General features: G+C 41.5%; 1 protein-coding gene across 9 annotated transcripts in view; it reads right to left on the minus strand.

The window, feature by feature from the left end:
• mbnl3 (muscleblind-like splicing regulator 3) overlaps positions 1 to 16852 on the minus strand; it is a 36643-nt gene extending 19791 nt beyond the window's left edge. For 2 of the 9 annotated variants that reach the window (XM_019365171.2, XM_019365172.2), the window contains exons 1-2: positions 16533 to 16852; positions 7933 to 8985 (exon numbers count right to left, since the gene is read on the minus strand). In XM_019365171.2, the coding sequence (XP_019220716.1) occupies positions 7933 to 8106 (174 nt within the window). In that variant the 5' untranslated portion in view covers positions 8107 to 8985; positions 16533 to 16852. Of the gene's footprint in view, positions 1 to 7932; positions 8986 to 9062; positions 9740 to 16532 lie in introns of those variants that run through there. The other 7 variants (XM_013270944.3, XM_003444607.5, XM_019365168.2 and 4 more) reach the window with 6 other exon arrangements.
• Between the last annotated feature and the right edge of the window lie 894 nt (positions 16853 to 17746).

The following is a 17746-nucleotide window of genomic DNA, read 5'->3' on the forward strand; positions in this document are numbered from 1 at the left end:
GGGTGCGTTTCTTGAACGTCACCTGGACGTTTATGTTGGGGTTTCTAGCAATGTAAAGTTTCTGTACCAGAATTGTTTTATATCATTCTTTTAGTAATAAGAAAAAAGGGAAGTGAACAAACCAATTTAATGTGAGAGAATTGAAAAAATTCTTTCAAGGTAACAATGTTTCCAGTGATGTTGTGAACCATGTTACTGCAAATCCACCAAGAAACGCCAGTCAAAAAGAACACTGTGTATAGATATAAACCAAGTACACCTGACCACAGCACCTGAAAAGGCACTAACCTACCAGGGACAGAACCTGCGACCCAGAGGTTTGATCTTGCTAAGCCTGTGCCATCACCAGAAACAGTGTAGGCCACAAAAGCAGAGATCGGACAGCACTTAAAGTAAAAGCAGACAGTTTTCTGGTGCAGAATCACCATCCAGTACTCTTTGCACTGGTTTTCACTGAAAACGCTGTAGAGTTACTTTAACAGACTGCTTTCTATAAGGAGTAAATAGGTTAAATAATGCATTGCTTTAAAACAAGCATTTACAATTGATAAGCTGATCCGAATTATCTAAAATCTGACAAGCTCAAAAAAGCACTTTGATTGATCTTCTTCACCTAAGTTGATTTTGCTATAAGTGAACCTAAAGCAAAAGCTTTATAATGGGTTCTATTTATTTAATTAAATGAGACAGTGCAGTTTAACGTAGTTCCACTACGGCACATAAAACCAATTTGCTGCACGATGAGTTTATAACTGTTGCTAATTTGTGACCCTTGTCCCTTGTTGGGCTTTTACATTCACGTTTTACAACATTCATAACATAAATCAACATATTTAAAACCACAATACACTATAAATACATAGTGTAAAATATAATATAGAAAAACAAAGAAATGTATATAATTTCCAAAAGTATGAATAATTGTAAAATTATAATACAGTTATTTAAAATGACTACAGCTCTGATTTACCATTAATCCACTTTTGACATTTATGTTAAACATTTAATATCTGTAAATGTGCTCCACAGATTATAATCTTTCGTGTTAATTGTCCAAACTTCACGTCTGTGATGTGGTATTTTACAGTTGCTGTTCACCACGTTCCTAATAATGTAATTGCTGTCTTGCCTTTGATGTCTCAATGATGTCCCCGAACTGGCTTTTTATCCATAATTTTCAAAGTTTAAATGGATATTTTCACAACTTTTCTTCTTTAATGTGCCATTTCTAATCAATATAAAAGAAAAATTGAGGAGCTTTATATTAAAACAAACACAGCTCTGCATTATCATGGAATGGAAATTAAAAGATTATTAAGTCAGCTAAACATTGCAGGACACCGAAATGCCAGCTCCAGTTTTTTTGTTTTTTTTATCTGATCATCTTATGAGACTACAACTCAGCTGGTTCTGGCTACGCTCTGTAATCAATGTCGTGGATTTACAGATGCAACTGAGAATTATCTCATTACTGCACAATACGTGGATATTTTGAATTTATCATCTCAGAAAACTGGGAAAAATTAAAGTCATAAATTACCCGCGAATCTTATCCTGCATCAGCAGCCGTGGCCAAAACCCGTTGTGATCAGAAGTCATTCTTCATGCTCCTTTTTACTTGTCATTTCTGGCTTTTTGACAAACTCTAAATCAGATTTGGCTCCATTTATCTAAAAGCAATCAATTTGGCCCAGAATGCCGTTAAAGCAGTGTCCTTGCTCCCTGGCAGACTGTGGGGAAGGTGAAGATGGTGCTGCAGGAACACTGCAGGTCAACGCACACTCAGAGGAGAAACTGCAGTCTTCATTAAACCCCTGGGCCGACAGCATCTGTCTGCCCCTGCAGATGAGTCGTTAACCCGCTAAACTACCTCCGCTAAGCCTCGGCAACATGCTCTGTCATCAAACCACACCCACAGAAAGTCCCTCGCGTTAGGTGATCAAGAACAACCGAGAGCACTAAAGCAGAGGACAATAAAAAAAAAAGTCTGAAGACAAGCTGACGTCATGGTGCAGAGGCTCTGATGGTGATGGATAACATGCTGAGATGAGGGGACATAAAAAGGGTGTTAGCAGCAGGATAACTCTATAAAAACAGGAGGAAACCGCAGTGTCTCTTCACCAGCATCACAGAGCACACAAAAAAAGCACAAGAGCACGCAGCCGCCTAAAAAAATGGTCATGATGGTACACAGGCGTATAAAAACACTCTCGCCTACACTGGAGCAAGCTTTGCGTCAGCGAGCTGTGTGTTTAGGGATGAGACTGTAATGAAGAGAGAGCCCCATGAGCCCAGCACGCCTGCTCCAACTCAGAGGGAAAGAAAAGTATCTATTAATGAATCTAATGGTGCATTGACGTTATGCATTGCACGCTCCAGACAGAAACACAAAGAAATAAAGAAAACTTTGATACAAAACCTTTATGAAAGCTGTGAAATCTGGGTTAGAGAAAGAGGCCAATGAATAGCGGTGCTGAGGAGAGTACTGGGTCAGGAATCTCCTTTTGGTAGCCATAGCAACGCACTACACAACACAGAGAAAGTCCCTGTTTGTACAGTAGTGTGCCGCTGATGCGCAGAGAGAAGAGAGAGCTAGGACGTCGATAAAAGAGATCACAGCGCAGCTCTACTCTGTGGCACACGTTTACAGAACTGCACTGTAAACAATATTAACATGAAACACAAATGATGCTTTCTTTCAGCTAAAGACGACCTGTTACACTCATTTCCACCACTTTTTTTTTCTTGGACGCCCCTAGAGTGGCTTTGCATGATTCCCAGTTCAGCATAACCTTTCTTCTGATTGGCTGCCCTTCATAAACACAAGGTTAGAACACCAGATAGGTGGAGCTGTCCCTAATGTGGCCCAACATGACGATATTAGGGATATCACTGCCATACAAATACATATGAAATGCCAAAATTGCGTTTGCTCTTATGTTTGATAACACTGCAATAATACTGCTCTGTGACTGCAAAATAACCAGGGTACATGGAGACTTTTCTGCATTAATATCAAACATAAATACTATGCAGTTTACTAATCGAACTATGACATTGTTATTAGATTACGTTGGCAAATCCAACTGTTTAGAACATCAGTGTAGCATATTCACAGTGGTATTTGGTAACATTGATGCGATGAGGGTCTTACATTTTTACTTTAGTTTTATGTAATTCGAAATTATAAGTAGATGTAAGAGAACAATAGAGGATCTTGCCACTACATTGTGCTAACTAGTTTTTGTTTAGGTACTCACTAACATCATGCAAATGAAAAAATAGAAATAGCTGGATACTACTGGTACTGGTGCTCTCTTTTTGATCGTTCAAGGGTTTCTTCATTCTTTGTTTTGTTTATTGCTAGGCTTTAATTTTCAGTCATTCCTTCGCATTGTAAGGAAACACTTCAGGCGATATTTTAATTCTAGTTTTGTAGTTTTGTAGTTTGCATTTTACTGTTCATTTTCTGTTTTACTTTGGAGATAATCTATTTCATGTGTTATACTTTTAGTTTTACTTCCCCTCCTGATCCATTGTCGTTGATTGTCTTCACCTGCATGTTCGCTCTTACTTGTGACGTGTTACCCTCTTGCATCCAGCTCTCTTGTTACCTCAAGTGTATAAATAGTCCAATCTTTTACTTTAGTCTTTGTCTTGCTGTCTGTTAATCTCCCTTTGCGGTCACCATTGTGTACTCCTGCATGAATTTTTGACTTTGCTATTTTGTTTATGAGATGTACTTCCCTTATTATCTCATGTGTATAAATAGTCCAGTCCTTGTTCTTGGTCTATGTCCCGGTGACTCTTAATTTTCCTGTGTGTTCACCACTGTTTTGGATTTTGGTATATCAGCTTAAACAAATGGCTTTTGGTCTGCCTCCTGTCCTCCTGCCTCAGTCCTCATCAGTCCTACACTCCGAATTCATAACAGTGAAGTGAAACTTGTGATTGACAAATTATTAACTGATTGCGATACCCTGGATAATCCTCCTTTGTGAAATTTAGAATGAGCAAAATTTACAAAATTGACTAAATATTTTATTCAGTGTGGCCTGAAATGAGTGACTGAGCCTATGAAATCCTCGGGAAATAAGGTCAAACTCGAGGGTTTGGGGCCATTTTCCCAGAACTGTTCAACCATATGTATCGCCACCTGGTGGCTGTTAAAAAGTTTAAGCCAGTTTAATGCCAGTTTCCAAATTTCCTTACTGGCTTTACTTTTCAGATCAGGAGGTAATGTCCATCTTTTATATTGGGTCTGACTGAACCGTGAACCTTGGCTCAGACAGATTAATTTTACATATATCAACCTCTTTGTTTGAAACGTTTAGCACCTACCATTGTAGCACTATGCACTGTAATTCAGGTAAACCATAATGGATCACCGTTAAATGTTATTATTTGACGTGAAAATGAAAAAATTAGACAATGAATGAACCAATTAATCAAGACTATGTTTTCAGTTCTAAAAATATTGGTATCCTCTAACTTATTAAAATTACATTTCAGTTATTCAAATATTATTCTGCCATCTTAAATAACCAAATATTTTGCTCTTGTTGTTGTTTTTTGGACAAAAAAATTGATTTTAAAGTAGAATTTGGCTTTTTAAACTTGTCTCGGAGATCTTGCATGCATGCATTTCACATTAGGTTAGTTGACCACAAAGTTTAGTTCATAAATCTATAATCATAATGTTGTTAGCTGCAGTCCTTCGATGATGTCATTCAAAGGTGACACTGTTATTGAATCATCTTTAAGTTGAAAAGTAGCATGGTGGGTAGATGCAATGCCCACATAAATCATTTGAGATGACAGCAGCACTCCAGTTAACAAGGTAAAAAGAAGAAGGCAGCAAGCCCCCCCCCCCCCGCAGCGGGTTCAGACCAACCAGACGGAGCTAATGGAGGAGCAACAGGGAATGACAGCGTTCGGCTTGGGCCTGCATGGAGATGCCAGATATGGGAGGGATGATGAGGAGGGAAGCCATTAGCGGATAAATCCATAAAATTAACAAAGGAGGGAGGGGTGGGCGGGGAGCAGGAGGAAGGAGCGATGCTGTAGAGCGGCTCTGCTGGGGACAGCGCGTGATGCTTCCTTGTTTTTTCTAGTCGGTCGACTGAAAGCAACAACTGTCAGCTGAGCACAATCCCGAACAACAACGAAGACAGAAACACTGTCAAAGAAAAGATGGTTTCACACTCTGTGCCGGCACTGTATGTCAAAACCATCTGATCTGACCCTCGTCACCAGCTTCAGTTCTCTCTCAGGCTATCAACGTGACCCTGGAGCTTCAAACAGCCCCTTCTTCCTGTCAGTGAGACCAGTACAGGGCCAGGCTGTTGCTCTGTGCTAAAAACAGCCATGCCACTCAGGAAGATCAAACTATCCAATGGGTATGCACTCCTGTGCTGTTGCTAGGCCCCCTCTCTCTTTCTCTCTCTCTCCTCCTCCAACTCCCCCCTTCTCTGGAGGACATAACACAGAAAAATGGCTGAATAATAAATTCTAACTCAATAAACGAGGAGACAGCAGCTGCACTCAGACAGAAAGCCCCTTGTCCGAGTCTCACTTTTTCACTGCGGGAAAGCTGGTGGACAAACATGCATACATCAACACGCATGCACGCGCACGAGCGGAGCAACAGTGTATTCTGGATTTTAGCATAATTGGCCATTGAGAGATGTAGCTCCTCTAAAATGCACCACATTTCAGACTGTTTTTACACAGCGTGCGAGCAGCGCTAGTGTTGTGATTCTGTGGTGGAGGAGCGAGGATGGGGGTGAGGAGAGCAGCTGCAGTGATGCTGGAGCAGCACGACCGACTAGCCCACATCAGAGGTGGTGGGGGAGCAGAGAGCATCAGCTGAGCCGCTTTACGAGAAATTATGCCTGGTCCGAGCGGAAACAATAAATATCTGGAAAACCAGATGTCATTCCCTGGTTTATGTAGCTACAAATAAATACAGAATCTGTATTTAGTTATTAAGACTCATGCCTGGTTATACCAGTTATACCATGGCCAAAGAAAATCTGGCTGAAAGGTTTACGACCCAGACAGCAACCAGACACATGTTTTTCACCTCTAAATCAATATGGTAACATTAAACTGTAAGTAAAAAAAGCCAATATTTTATACGTGGACAGTAAAACAGCTAATGAGCAGGCCTATTTGGGATGTGATATTTAAGGCAGCCAAATGATACATATTAATTCAAACTTTTTTTGTTTTTTGATATTAAAGGAAGAATTGCAACTATATTAAGGCATATTAATCCTGACGTCTGAGCCACAGAGGAAATCTCCAGTGCAACACTATATTTTTGAAGCTGATGACAATTTCTATTAATTTAAAACATTTCTGATGTTGATACTGAATGATATTTATAAATACACAGCTACATAAATGCACAGCTATGATAAAACGTGTAAATGCTATCCTTCACAAACTACCACATCTTTCACAAGCAAATCAATGTGAAGACACCACCTGACTGCACCACTGTCTGCTCATGCTACTCTGCTGCATGCGCAGCAAACACAAATAACACTATTTCTAAACTACTCCAAGCATATTTTCTCTATTATGTTCTTTGGGGGAAAAAATGATCATAAAGTTAAAGGTTATCATATAAACTGGTGCATGTAGGAAAAGATAAATATGGCGACTGTCATACATCTGTAATAGCGCAACATCGGCCAAGAAGCTGACAGACAGACAGATATACAGAATGTATCAGGTGGCCTGTAATCTATAACAGGTATGGAAATGATTGTCAGCAGTTCCTCTTTATCATATAGTAGACTATCTAAACTACAGGGTGTTTCACTATCACAGGTTTTCCCCAGTTTCCCAGGCCTTTTGGGGACTAACTAATGTTAAGTACACATAGATAAGAAACTGAGTCAGTGTTACTTCACTTAACAGAAGATATTTGGCATTTGCGACCTAAAAATGTATTTTAGTCTTGAGTAAATGAAACTTCCACTCAGAATAAATGGTTAAAAATATTCTGCATCACAGTCTCGGTGGTTTTCCTTTTTGGGGGAAAGGCCAAAATCTTTTTGGTGGGCCTGAATTTTCTTTTTTTATATATATATATCCAGGGAAAGCCCCTTATCGTGAAATTTAAATGACCTAAACGGGGTTTTTTCCTATCTCAAAATGGGCCTTTGGCCGCAACTTGTCACAAACAGTGAAAGGAAAGAGTCTTTGTTACCTTGCTTACAGCAAGTTTATGCACTATGCTGTTATTTCTGGCAATTCGATAAACAAAAATGTACTTTACGGTTAAGTAAATAAGTCCAAACTTAAATAGCTCAAAAGAATTTTATTACAGTCTTGGTGATTTTCCCCTTAGGGGGGAGGCCAGACGCTCTTTACAGGCAGCAAACCCCTGCTGACATGTGCGCTTATCTTAGCTAAATGGTGACAAAATAAAATATGTCATTTACAGCTGTTTTTCTCATGAATTAAAAAGGCAATTCTGGGACATGTAGACAACACACTTTTGCTTCATTATACAATGTTTAAAAAAACTACAGAAAAATGTTACTAAGACTTGAAATAACACTCATCCCTATACTTTCCAGCCCCAGAATCACACAGATATACACTATAAAGATACAATTAGAATATATTGTTATGTAAAGTTATGACCAACTGACATAGTTTGATAGGTTTAGGGGGTTGATCGCGCAAATCCTGACGTATTTCTACGTGATGTGTTTTTCCTGTTAAAGATAAGCAAACTCATTTGAAACACTGCACAAAATCCTGGTTTGTATGTACGTCAGGGTGTGTTCGTATGTCATTCAGCTATATAATATTCCACAGAGCTAAAAGGCGTTAACTAGCTTGTCATGAAGCACAATGAATGTGTGGAAACAAACAAGCTGTATTAGAGCAGCGTGTCTGTAGCACAGTTACCTTGAGCGAATCAAAGCAGGCGATGACTCGGCCGTTCTCCACATGGCAGCTCCGTGAGGGATGTGCAAACTTACACTCAGCGTCAGACCGCGAGCAGGTGCCTCTCTGAAACTCACGACACACTTCCAAGGTCAGCCATTTGGTGTCTCGTCCCATGGTCATGCTGACAGCCATCAGAGACGCTGGCAGACGCTGTGCAGCGGCGGGGGGCAAACTGACGGAAAACTGTCTGATGAGAGCAAGGGTGACTAATGGTGATTCAAGACAAAAAAAATCCCCCAGCACAACACAGAGGAAACAGAAGCAAAAATATTTTGGGTTTCTCCTCAGTGCAAATAGGCAGCGAGTCCTTTTGGTTGGTGTATTTTGGGGGATGTTTATTAGTTCTTCCTGGGAAAAGTGGCAGCTGAGGTCTCACTGCAGCGAGATATATAGAGGGGCTTGACTGTGAGCAGAGGCCAGCTCTGTCTCAAAAAAAGGAAGAAAAAAAGGAAACTAATCTGAGGGCATCACTCTGGCATGTCGCTTGGATAGGTCGCCGAGTGCGTGCATTCACCTGTATCAGCCCGCTGTAAATCACCATTACATTCACGTCAACATGGCCAGGCTGGGGCATTCACTGTAGTTCTACTTTAGTTATATTTGGGCAGCCTGACAAGGAAACTAAAGATTTCTTTAGAAACAAAAAACAAGAACAAAACAAAAATAAAACAAAAAAAAGACAGTCTTACACGGAGATGTCCTTGTATTGATGAGTCAAAGTGGCTGCTCAGCTCAGGGTATGTCGGGACTGCAGCTCAGCAACGTGGGATGGATGACTCTGTGGCTGTCAGGATAAAATACAGCCTCCATTCAAGGCCAGACACACACTGTCCCGCTGTAATCCAGCAGACTCGGCAGACGTACCCTCGCAGTAGGCACTTTGGAGTTCCACTTCCTCCTCTTACTTCAGTCTCTTTCTCATCCCTCCTTGTCCGTTTCCTATTCTTCTGCTGTCATCCTCCTCCTCCTCCTCACTGACCTCTCTGCTGCATGTCCTTGCTTGCTGCCTTGCTGTGGATTGCAAAAACAGAGGAGCGTTAACAAAACACCAGCCTGTTGAGGAGAGAACGTGACTGTAGAGCTACAACCTGGTGTGGAGTTTGTTTAAACGGAGGGCGACGAGGATCACGAGGCAGGGAGGGTGGACGCGAAACAGCCAAAGAGGAGAAGACGAGGGCAAACAAATAGGGTAGCAGGGAGGGAGGCAGCGGTGAACAGGAAAGGGCAAGCTACAGTATGTCTTGATTAAGTGATACAAGAGAGGGAGAGGGAGAGAGGGAGAGGATGGAGGGAGGGAGATTGCAGGCAGTGGAGACGTCACTTTAACTCCGGCGGGCTCCACGGAGCAGAAAGTAATTGACTAACTTGACATGATTCACGCAGAAACACACAGCGGATAGAGGTGTCCTTGAAGTGGCACAGGTTGGCACGCTGATCCACACAGATGAGTGCCAGACAGTTATTAATGCGAGGGGTAGAGACAGGAAAAGCAGAGCCAGGGCAGAGAGAGAAGGGGTAGTTCATCACAACTGCAGCTGCTGTGCTCAATGCAGAGCAGCAGCCAATCAGGCAGACTCTTACAGGCAGGCAGGGCACGTGACTAACCAATGACAGAGCAGTTTAAAGCTCAGCTCCTCCCTTCACACAGCCTGTCCTTGTTCCTCTCTGATTTTTTTCCCCCCTCCTCACTGGTACAAGCACAGTCATGGCAGTCATGGCTGAGCCACATGCTAATATCCACGCTGTACTAGAGCCCTGAGCTGAAACCAGACAGCTCAGTCTTCTCACAGATGTGGAGGAGTTATCCAAACTGTGCACTCTGCTGCAGCATGATGCAAGGATGATGCATGCAGCCTGTTGTGCTGCTCACTCTAAAGGAGCAGAGTGACGTGTCCGGACACTAAGTGAATACAGATACTGATCAGAGAGGTGACACATGTACACAGAAGAAACTAGCAGCTCCTCAAGGGAAGGGAAGGTCCAGACTGCATTTTGGGGGGGACTTTTAAAATTGTAAATTGAAGAGAAAGAGGGCTATGCTGTTTAAAACCTGAGCGCATGTCCAATGAATTAAGAACAGGAGAGATGCAGGAGAGAAGGAGTGCAAAATAAAAAAACAAAACACGAGGAGGACAGGGCGTTGGAGCAGATATTATCAGTCCCTGCGTCTGATGGCGGCAGACACAGACGGAGGAAGCGACGGGGGGGAGAATGTGAGGGAACGAGTGTGTGTGTGTGTATGTGAGCATGCAGATACACAGCCCAGAAGGAGAACACTGCAGCAGAGTGGGAGACGGAGGGATAAGGGGGAGGTGGGAACTGAATTGATACACCCACCTTCAAACACAAGAACAAAGACACATCCCAGCCAAAAAAAGAGGAATGAGAGATGAGCAGGTACAGCAATTGCTTTGCTTGCTTTAACCACTCTGCTTGTCTGTGCCTCTTCTCTCCTCTCAGCCTACCTATAGATCGATAGAAACTTTTCTCAGGGGCACAAGGCGAGCACTCCTCCTCCTCCTGCAGCTCTGCCTGTCCTTCATTCAGGTCCACATCAGTGTCAAACGCCTCTGCTTACGCACATCCTGACGATGCAGCTCAGCAATATGCAACACACTCATCAAAATGCTCCTCAGCAACGCTCCTCGCGCTTGCCACACCAGACACCAAATGGCGCACAGTTGCCGTTACAACCATTCTTGGAAAGCTGCATTGAAAAACTGGCTCGCCTCCAAAGTCAGCCTAGTTTACACTGCACTGGGCAACTTTGAATATACACAGGAAAAATCTTTCACTTTCTCATACAAGCTGCTGGGACTCTGCTTTCCTCAGTTTGCCTCTTGCCTCTCTGAGGCCTTTATGGATACACCTAGACAAAGGGAACAGTTAAAAACAGAGAATTAAAGCCATTGAATAATGTGTAAGTGGGTTAAATGTGACATGGCCACTTGGGGGTGGTGGTTTGTTTGTTTGTTTTTTTACAGCATGGTCATAAACAGACCAGTGAGCGCCTGAGTTAGCAGACCTGACATTTTGCAAGTGATGAAGTAACTTTTATTAATTAGTTACTTATAAGTGGGAGTTGCTCCTACATCACTGAGCATGTAAATGTAGCTAAATGGAAAAGAACAGATGACTTTTACTGCAAACTAGGATTAACAAATTATTCAGAAGTACTCTGAATGAATGATCAATCCTTTCCTTTCCTAGTGGATATGTGTGACGCTGCAAGATTCCCATATAATCCTAACAAGCTAGTACATACTTTAACACTGTAGGTTAGTGCACGGCTGTGCATGCTAACTTAGTAGGCACCACTGCCCAGTATCCTGGCAAAACATACGGCAGTGGACCATAGTAAGCAAACATGTACCTGCTCATTATTACTGTTGGAAATTTTAAAATGTCATCTTCATCAGAAACCACACATTTCTTTGCAGAAATTTCACGGCATTCATTCCAATAAGTGTTAAGCTACTTCTTTGTTACCGTTTGATGGGTATAACCGTGACATCTGTAATAAGCTCCAACCACTTCACGACCTTGAATTGGATAAGAAAGCTGGTTGAATGGATGGATATTAGAGAGAGTACAAAAGGTGGATCAAGTCTGAAAAGTGAAGCTAATGTAAGAAGTGCCCGAAACTTGCATTATTTTTAATGGTCCATAGGGGGCAACCTCTCTGGTTATGAAAAGACTTCTATGAGAAAAAAAGTGCTTGGCCACCTTGATCTATGTCCTCAGTAAACACTTTCCTATTGACTTTATTGAATAAAATATTGAATTTAAAATCCATCTCATCACATGCAAGGTCCCGTTTTACCTCAAAGACCTCAGAGTACCATATCACCTCAATAGAGCTTTTCATTCTCAGACTGCAGGCTTACTTGTTGTTCCTACAGTATTTAAAATTAGATTGGGAGGCAGAGCCTTCAGCTTTCAGATCCCTATTTTGTGGAACCAGCTCCCAGTTTGGATTTGGAAATAAATAAATAAGAGTGGTAGATGTTGTGTATATGCTAAAAATGGGTCATTTTATCCCACTGCAAGGTGGTTGCTAGGCAATGTGATGCCATCATAATGTATTAAGCACAATTTATCTTTTGTATAGACAAATGTTATTGTGAAATAAAAAGGATGGGGTGTTTCTATGAGGTGTTACAGGTGCGTAAATGCCAAATACGGGTCATTTTAGCCTGTTGCTAGGAGGTTGTTAGGCAACATGATGATTTCATAATATAGGATATAGCCAAGAACAGGAGCTGGCAATACATCTTCCCAAGAGGCCACGTGACAGAGCTGGGATTGTTGTGGAGGGCCACACCTATAATTTGAATTTAATTCCCCTCAATGTTAATTTTAGCTCTTTATAAGATTATTGATGCCGTCCTCCACAACAGTCCCAGTTTCATATGTGGGCCCCTTAGGAAAATCAATTGCCCACCCTTGGCTAAGAGCCTTCAGGGGCCTAAGATCTGTTTTCTACGTTTCGTTGCCCAACTCCTGATAGTGTAGAAAGACTTTGCAGACAAAGAAACAAACACACAGTCAGACAGACAGAGACTTTGTGTATTATAGTCAGATTATTAGAGTCGGAGAGGAGGATTATCCAGGACACACCATGATCACTGGAATGAGCATGCACTGTCAGTAGTTTCTTTGCCAGACCCGCACCTTTCCTCTTCATGTATAGTTCTAAAACACCATGAAAATACTTGAAATGGTGTAAAATGGTCAACTGGTCAGCCAGGACTCACCAACACACTACTGCAGCTGAAAAACTGTAATCTCTGTTAAAAATAGGCTAGTAAGATATTGACAACTGTGTCTTTAAAACATGTCATGAAAATGTACAAAAGACAAAAGTTTTTGTCATAAATATTCACAGGAATTAATCATCTGTATTAACCAAAGTATTGTTAGTTTATATTTTATGTTCCAATCAACAGTCTCAATGTGTTTTTAAACACAGTCTAGAATTGGCATCTACTGCTAAGCTGCTATGTTGCACAACCCAACCTACCACAACAGATCTGACAGGAGGAGACCACAAGACACACGAGTGGAACAAACAGCCAATGAGCACAGAATGAAGACGGAGACAGAGTGAAAGGATCGACTAAGAAAAAATGAAAGAGAAAGAATTTGGCTTCAAAGGTTCTTACACCTAAAAGCTGATCGGGAAACATGGGTGTGATACTGCATACTTTAGTTTTATTAATGTTAATTATCTGCTCAAACACCACAGATAACAAAGTGTTGTTCAGTCATTAAACATAATATATCCAGGAAAGGGTGTATTATGTGTATAATAAAATAATAATACCTTTATGAAGTGTATATATGCACTATCAGATTGACAAATAATCCCACTTGTAATGTTGGGATACAATGACTTGCTATTTAAAGACTAAAGCATGCGTATCATGCCTATAAAAAGTAGGTTATGGCCATGCTGACACACCAAGACCTGGAGGTACTCTACCTTAATTCTGGTTGACAGATAAACTGTTTTTAACAATCAAACTAACTTTCTAAAAATACACTTCCTGGATCCTCTGATTAATTAATGATTTCTAGATCCTAGATAGACTTTTTTGTCTCCACCTTTTCACTCATGTTATGACTTAAGGTCATTTGGAGGCAGGCAATTGTTTATATGTTAATTTATAATCAACATTTTCTTTTTCACCATTGGGGCAATGTTGGATTCACTTATTTTGCTGGTTAGCAAGCAAAGAAACCGCGTGGATGTGAACAAAGGAAACCAACTTCAACATTTTTAGACTTGTGAAAAGAGAAACTAAAGTCTTCTAAGCAGCTCTGCTGAGAGTCTGCAAAAGCAGCAGGCACGTTTAAGCTTCTGCAAGTCTGCTAAGGCCCATCAGAATAAGGAGCAAATAAGACTGGGTGAGTTTGTGGACACCACTGCAGCATAAGGTCACAAAGAGTCAAACAAAACGATGATTAAGGACTTTTCTTTTAGGTAACTCTTTAGGGGGGATTCTAATACTATATCAGCTGTAGTGGGAACCAGAACATTTTCAGCATTTTGCACTTTTGCTTAAAAAAATATTGATCAATGCCAAAAAAATAGCTGCTGATTAGTTTTCTGGCAACAAATTACTTTTATCTATGTTTTTAGGTGTGCATTTTAGATTTCTACATAAGATCAGAAGGTATGGGTAGAGGATGAGCCCACTGCATTGAGGACTACAGCCGTCAGTGTGTGGGGTCACCTGTGCAACCAGGGCTACAGAAACGAGCCACGATTACTCTTTAATTACAAAACTGCTGATCTGCATTCCTGCTTAGTTAAAGGCGAGCTGTACAAACGAGTGTACATTTTTTTACATAAATAATCTCAGCCGATGTGGCACAAACAAGTGATTACAGGGATGCAGCACGGTGAATAAATACAGACTGCCCTAGTTATAACAGTGATTAAACCACTGCCTGTCCTCCAGGTGTCTGCATCGAGCAGAGGGGCTCAAGGAGTCAGCAGGTGGGGGTCAACACGTAGGTGGCTCACGGATGGGGGAGGACTGATGACGCTGGCTGCTGTTGACACCAGCGCACTGCGTCCCTCATCAAACAGGGTGCACCGACAGCGTAACCTTCACCGGAGCTCTGACGTCTGCATTATGTCTGGCTCGTGGGCCGGCTGCCACCTCGACAGACACATTAGCAGGTAGCCTAATGCCAATAAAAATGTAAGGCGTGCATTTATCGAGAGACAGAAAAACAATCCAGTGTTTCTTTTGCATAATGGAGCATTTTACTGTTTTCCCCAGCGGTCCAATTTGAGTGGCTTAAAACTGACCTTTCTCTGCTGTTTTGTGTTTATTTTCAGTCGTTAAAAGCTGAGTGTTACTGGTTAATGCTGCGTGTTGACAGAAACAACAATAGAATAATAAAAGCAGGGTGGGTGAATTTCCTACATCTGATCATATATTAATGTTAGATTGAGCGAAAATGGCCTTTAACCAATCGGAGGAAGACCGTGTGGGATTTTTAAAACTGTACCCTGGAAAAAATGTTTTGGTTTCACACGAGAATCTCTGAGTTTCCTGTGGGAGTTGTTTTGTTTAATCTGGAGTTTCCTCATTCCCCCAAAGCCTGGTGATTTCTACTTCTAGAGGGCACAGGTAGTTATGAAACAAAATACCAAAGCTGTGAAAGCACACCACTTATCTGCAGGTTACAACCCAGCAAACAGACAACTTTTTTTTTTTTTTTATAGGAGTGCACACCAGGACAACCTCAATGAGCAGGTGATTGATTAAAAAAGTGAACAATCCATAAATCAGAATGAGAGCAAAAGCCAGCAGCCAGGAGAGAGAGAGACGGAGCAGAGTAATTAGGTTAAGTATCAGTAATCCCTTCAGCTCATTAAAGCGCCACAGCTCCCATTCAAGCAAACTTACAACAAACCTGTTTCATCACTCAGGACAACACCTATCATATTAGTCAGAAGCATGCAGCTCAGCTGGTCCATTTCACGCCTTTCACCAGTTTTGAATGAGTGAAAGACTCTTAGTTGACTTCCTCGTGTGGCTGCTTTCGATTGGAAGTTTCACATCTTTGCAGCGAGATAATAAAAGTTATCTATTTTACAGCCGAGACAGTAAAAATATTGTGCATCCCTGACTCTGCAATCGCCGCTACAGTGTCGGTGAATGGTTTTATTTGTGCCATAAAAGATGCAGGGCAGTTAATGTGTGTCTGTGTGAGAGGGGAAAATGAAAACAGGTTATGTAGGAAATGCAGCTGTGTGCGCACTTGTGTGTGTGTGTGTGTGTGTGTGTGTGTCAGTTTATCTGTATTTATATTAAGTAAAGAAAAACTAGCTAGACTGGTACAGAGTCCACAGCCTGGAGGGAGTGTGAACTTGTCCTGACAGGCTGCACTGTTAGATGAGTCTGATATGATGGCAATACATACACACACGCATACACACACACGCACACAAGCACTCTATACAGTTTAGGCAGGGAAGTAGTGACAACACAGCGTCGCATGGTGGCTTGAGTGTCTGACCTCATACAGGACAAACAAGGACAAGGCTGGCCGCATGACAGCATAGATAGAAACCTGCAGGGTTTAATAGCTTTACAGTCGATATTACTGTAGAAAGGCTGACTCGGGGAGTAATTTAGCACCGATTATTTTTAAAATATTTGGTGCAGTTCACTCTGGGGAGAAGACAAAAAAATAAATAAATAAAAATTTGACTTTAAATATCCAATAAGATTCTCCATACAAGCTAAAACGCTTTTCTCTGCATCACTTGTCTCCACACAGAGCATTGCACTCCTCTACCAGACGTGCCCTTAAGCGTGCAAATACCTATAAACGTTATTACTACAGTGCATAGATGTAAAACGCGGCGATTTACGCACGCCTTTAGCAATAACCGAGGCAGCTTTCAGTGTCCACGCAACAGGCTGCAGTCAAACAGGGCACATTAAATGGCTGCAGCACGGGTTAAATACGAAACTCAGTTATTACAAATGCGTCAGGCTGCGCCAGTCTCTGCGTGCTCTGCGCTCTCTTACCTGTCCAAGTGATCCGCCGGGCGCAGACGTCTCCTCCTAAAAACGTAACGTCGGCTGAAATGTTTGTTTGATCGTGGTTTTCTGTTTTTCCGCACAGACGGGGTGTAACGCACTCAGCATTGCCTTAAAGTGAGGAGAGAGAATTAGGGGAGGGAGAAGGAGAAAAAAGGAGGGGGGCGCTTGCTGGGTGAAATAATATAAATCTGAAGCGAGTAGAAAATTAAAAAAGCGTGTCGCCGCAGCGGAGTGAAAGGAAGAAGAAGAAGCGGGCTCTGTCTGCGGGGCAGCTCAAATGCAAGTGAACACAACACAGATAACAGATTTGTAAAAAAAAAAAAAAAAAATCTGAGGGAGGGCAATGTGGAGAGGGAGGAGTTGGACGAGCGTGCGTGTGTGTGTGTGTGTGTGTCGCTTACTTGATAACATCATTAAGGGAAATCAGAGTCACGACTGAAGGGAGGCAGGTATGAAGGTGGACCGCCATAACGTGTAGCAGGTAGATAAAGCCAGCTCTATACGTGCATGTAGGTGACATCATATACATTCAGGTTCAACGAAAGGCTTACCTGTCCCCAATATAATATAATATAACATAATTTTAGTGTCTAATGCTTGTGCTACAGTACTGTGCAAAAGTCTTGAGCCACTTTTAAAAAAATATTTTGCTAGAAGATGGAAAATACTGTGTTTACGGCCAAAAACAATTTTTTCCCAATTCTGAGGACTTTAGGTATATCTGGTGTGACCACCTTTATTCTTTAACACATCCTGAACTCTCTTAGGCAAGCTTTCTCCTAATTTATTTAAGTAGTCTCTAGGAATATTTCTCCAGGCTTCTTGAAGGCTTGTTCTTGGGGTGTTGGCTGTCTTATCTTCTGTTCTCTGTCAAAATGATCCTACACTGCTTTAATAATGCTGAGGTTCGGGCTCTGAGTGGAGCAATCCATAATTTACATTGTTCTTTTGTGTGTTTCTATCCTTTGATTTTCAGTCTAGTTCTTTTAGCCTTTGCTGGATTTCTTAAGGACATGACTGTCAAATACTGTTTATCTAAAAATTAAGTGGACAAACTAATATAATTATAAATATAGGTTTTGTTTTTAATATTTGGATAAAAAACCTTTACAGTCAATGTCTGCCTGAAGTCTAGAACCCATGGACATCACCAGATGCTGTTTTCTGCCAGGCCTTGACTGCAGTCACCTTCAGTTGTT

Source organism: Oreochromis niloticus, linkage group LG2 (assembly GCF_001858045.2).
Source record: "Oreochromis niloticus isolate F11D_XX linkage group LG2, O_niloticus_UMD_NMBU, whole genome shotgun sequence".
Classification (NCBI taxonomy): domain Eukaryota; kingdom Metazoa; phylum Chordata; class Actinopteri; order Cichliformes; family Cichlidae; genus Oreochromis; species Oreochromis niloticus.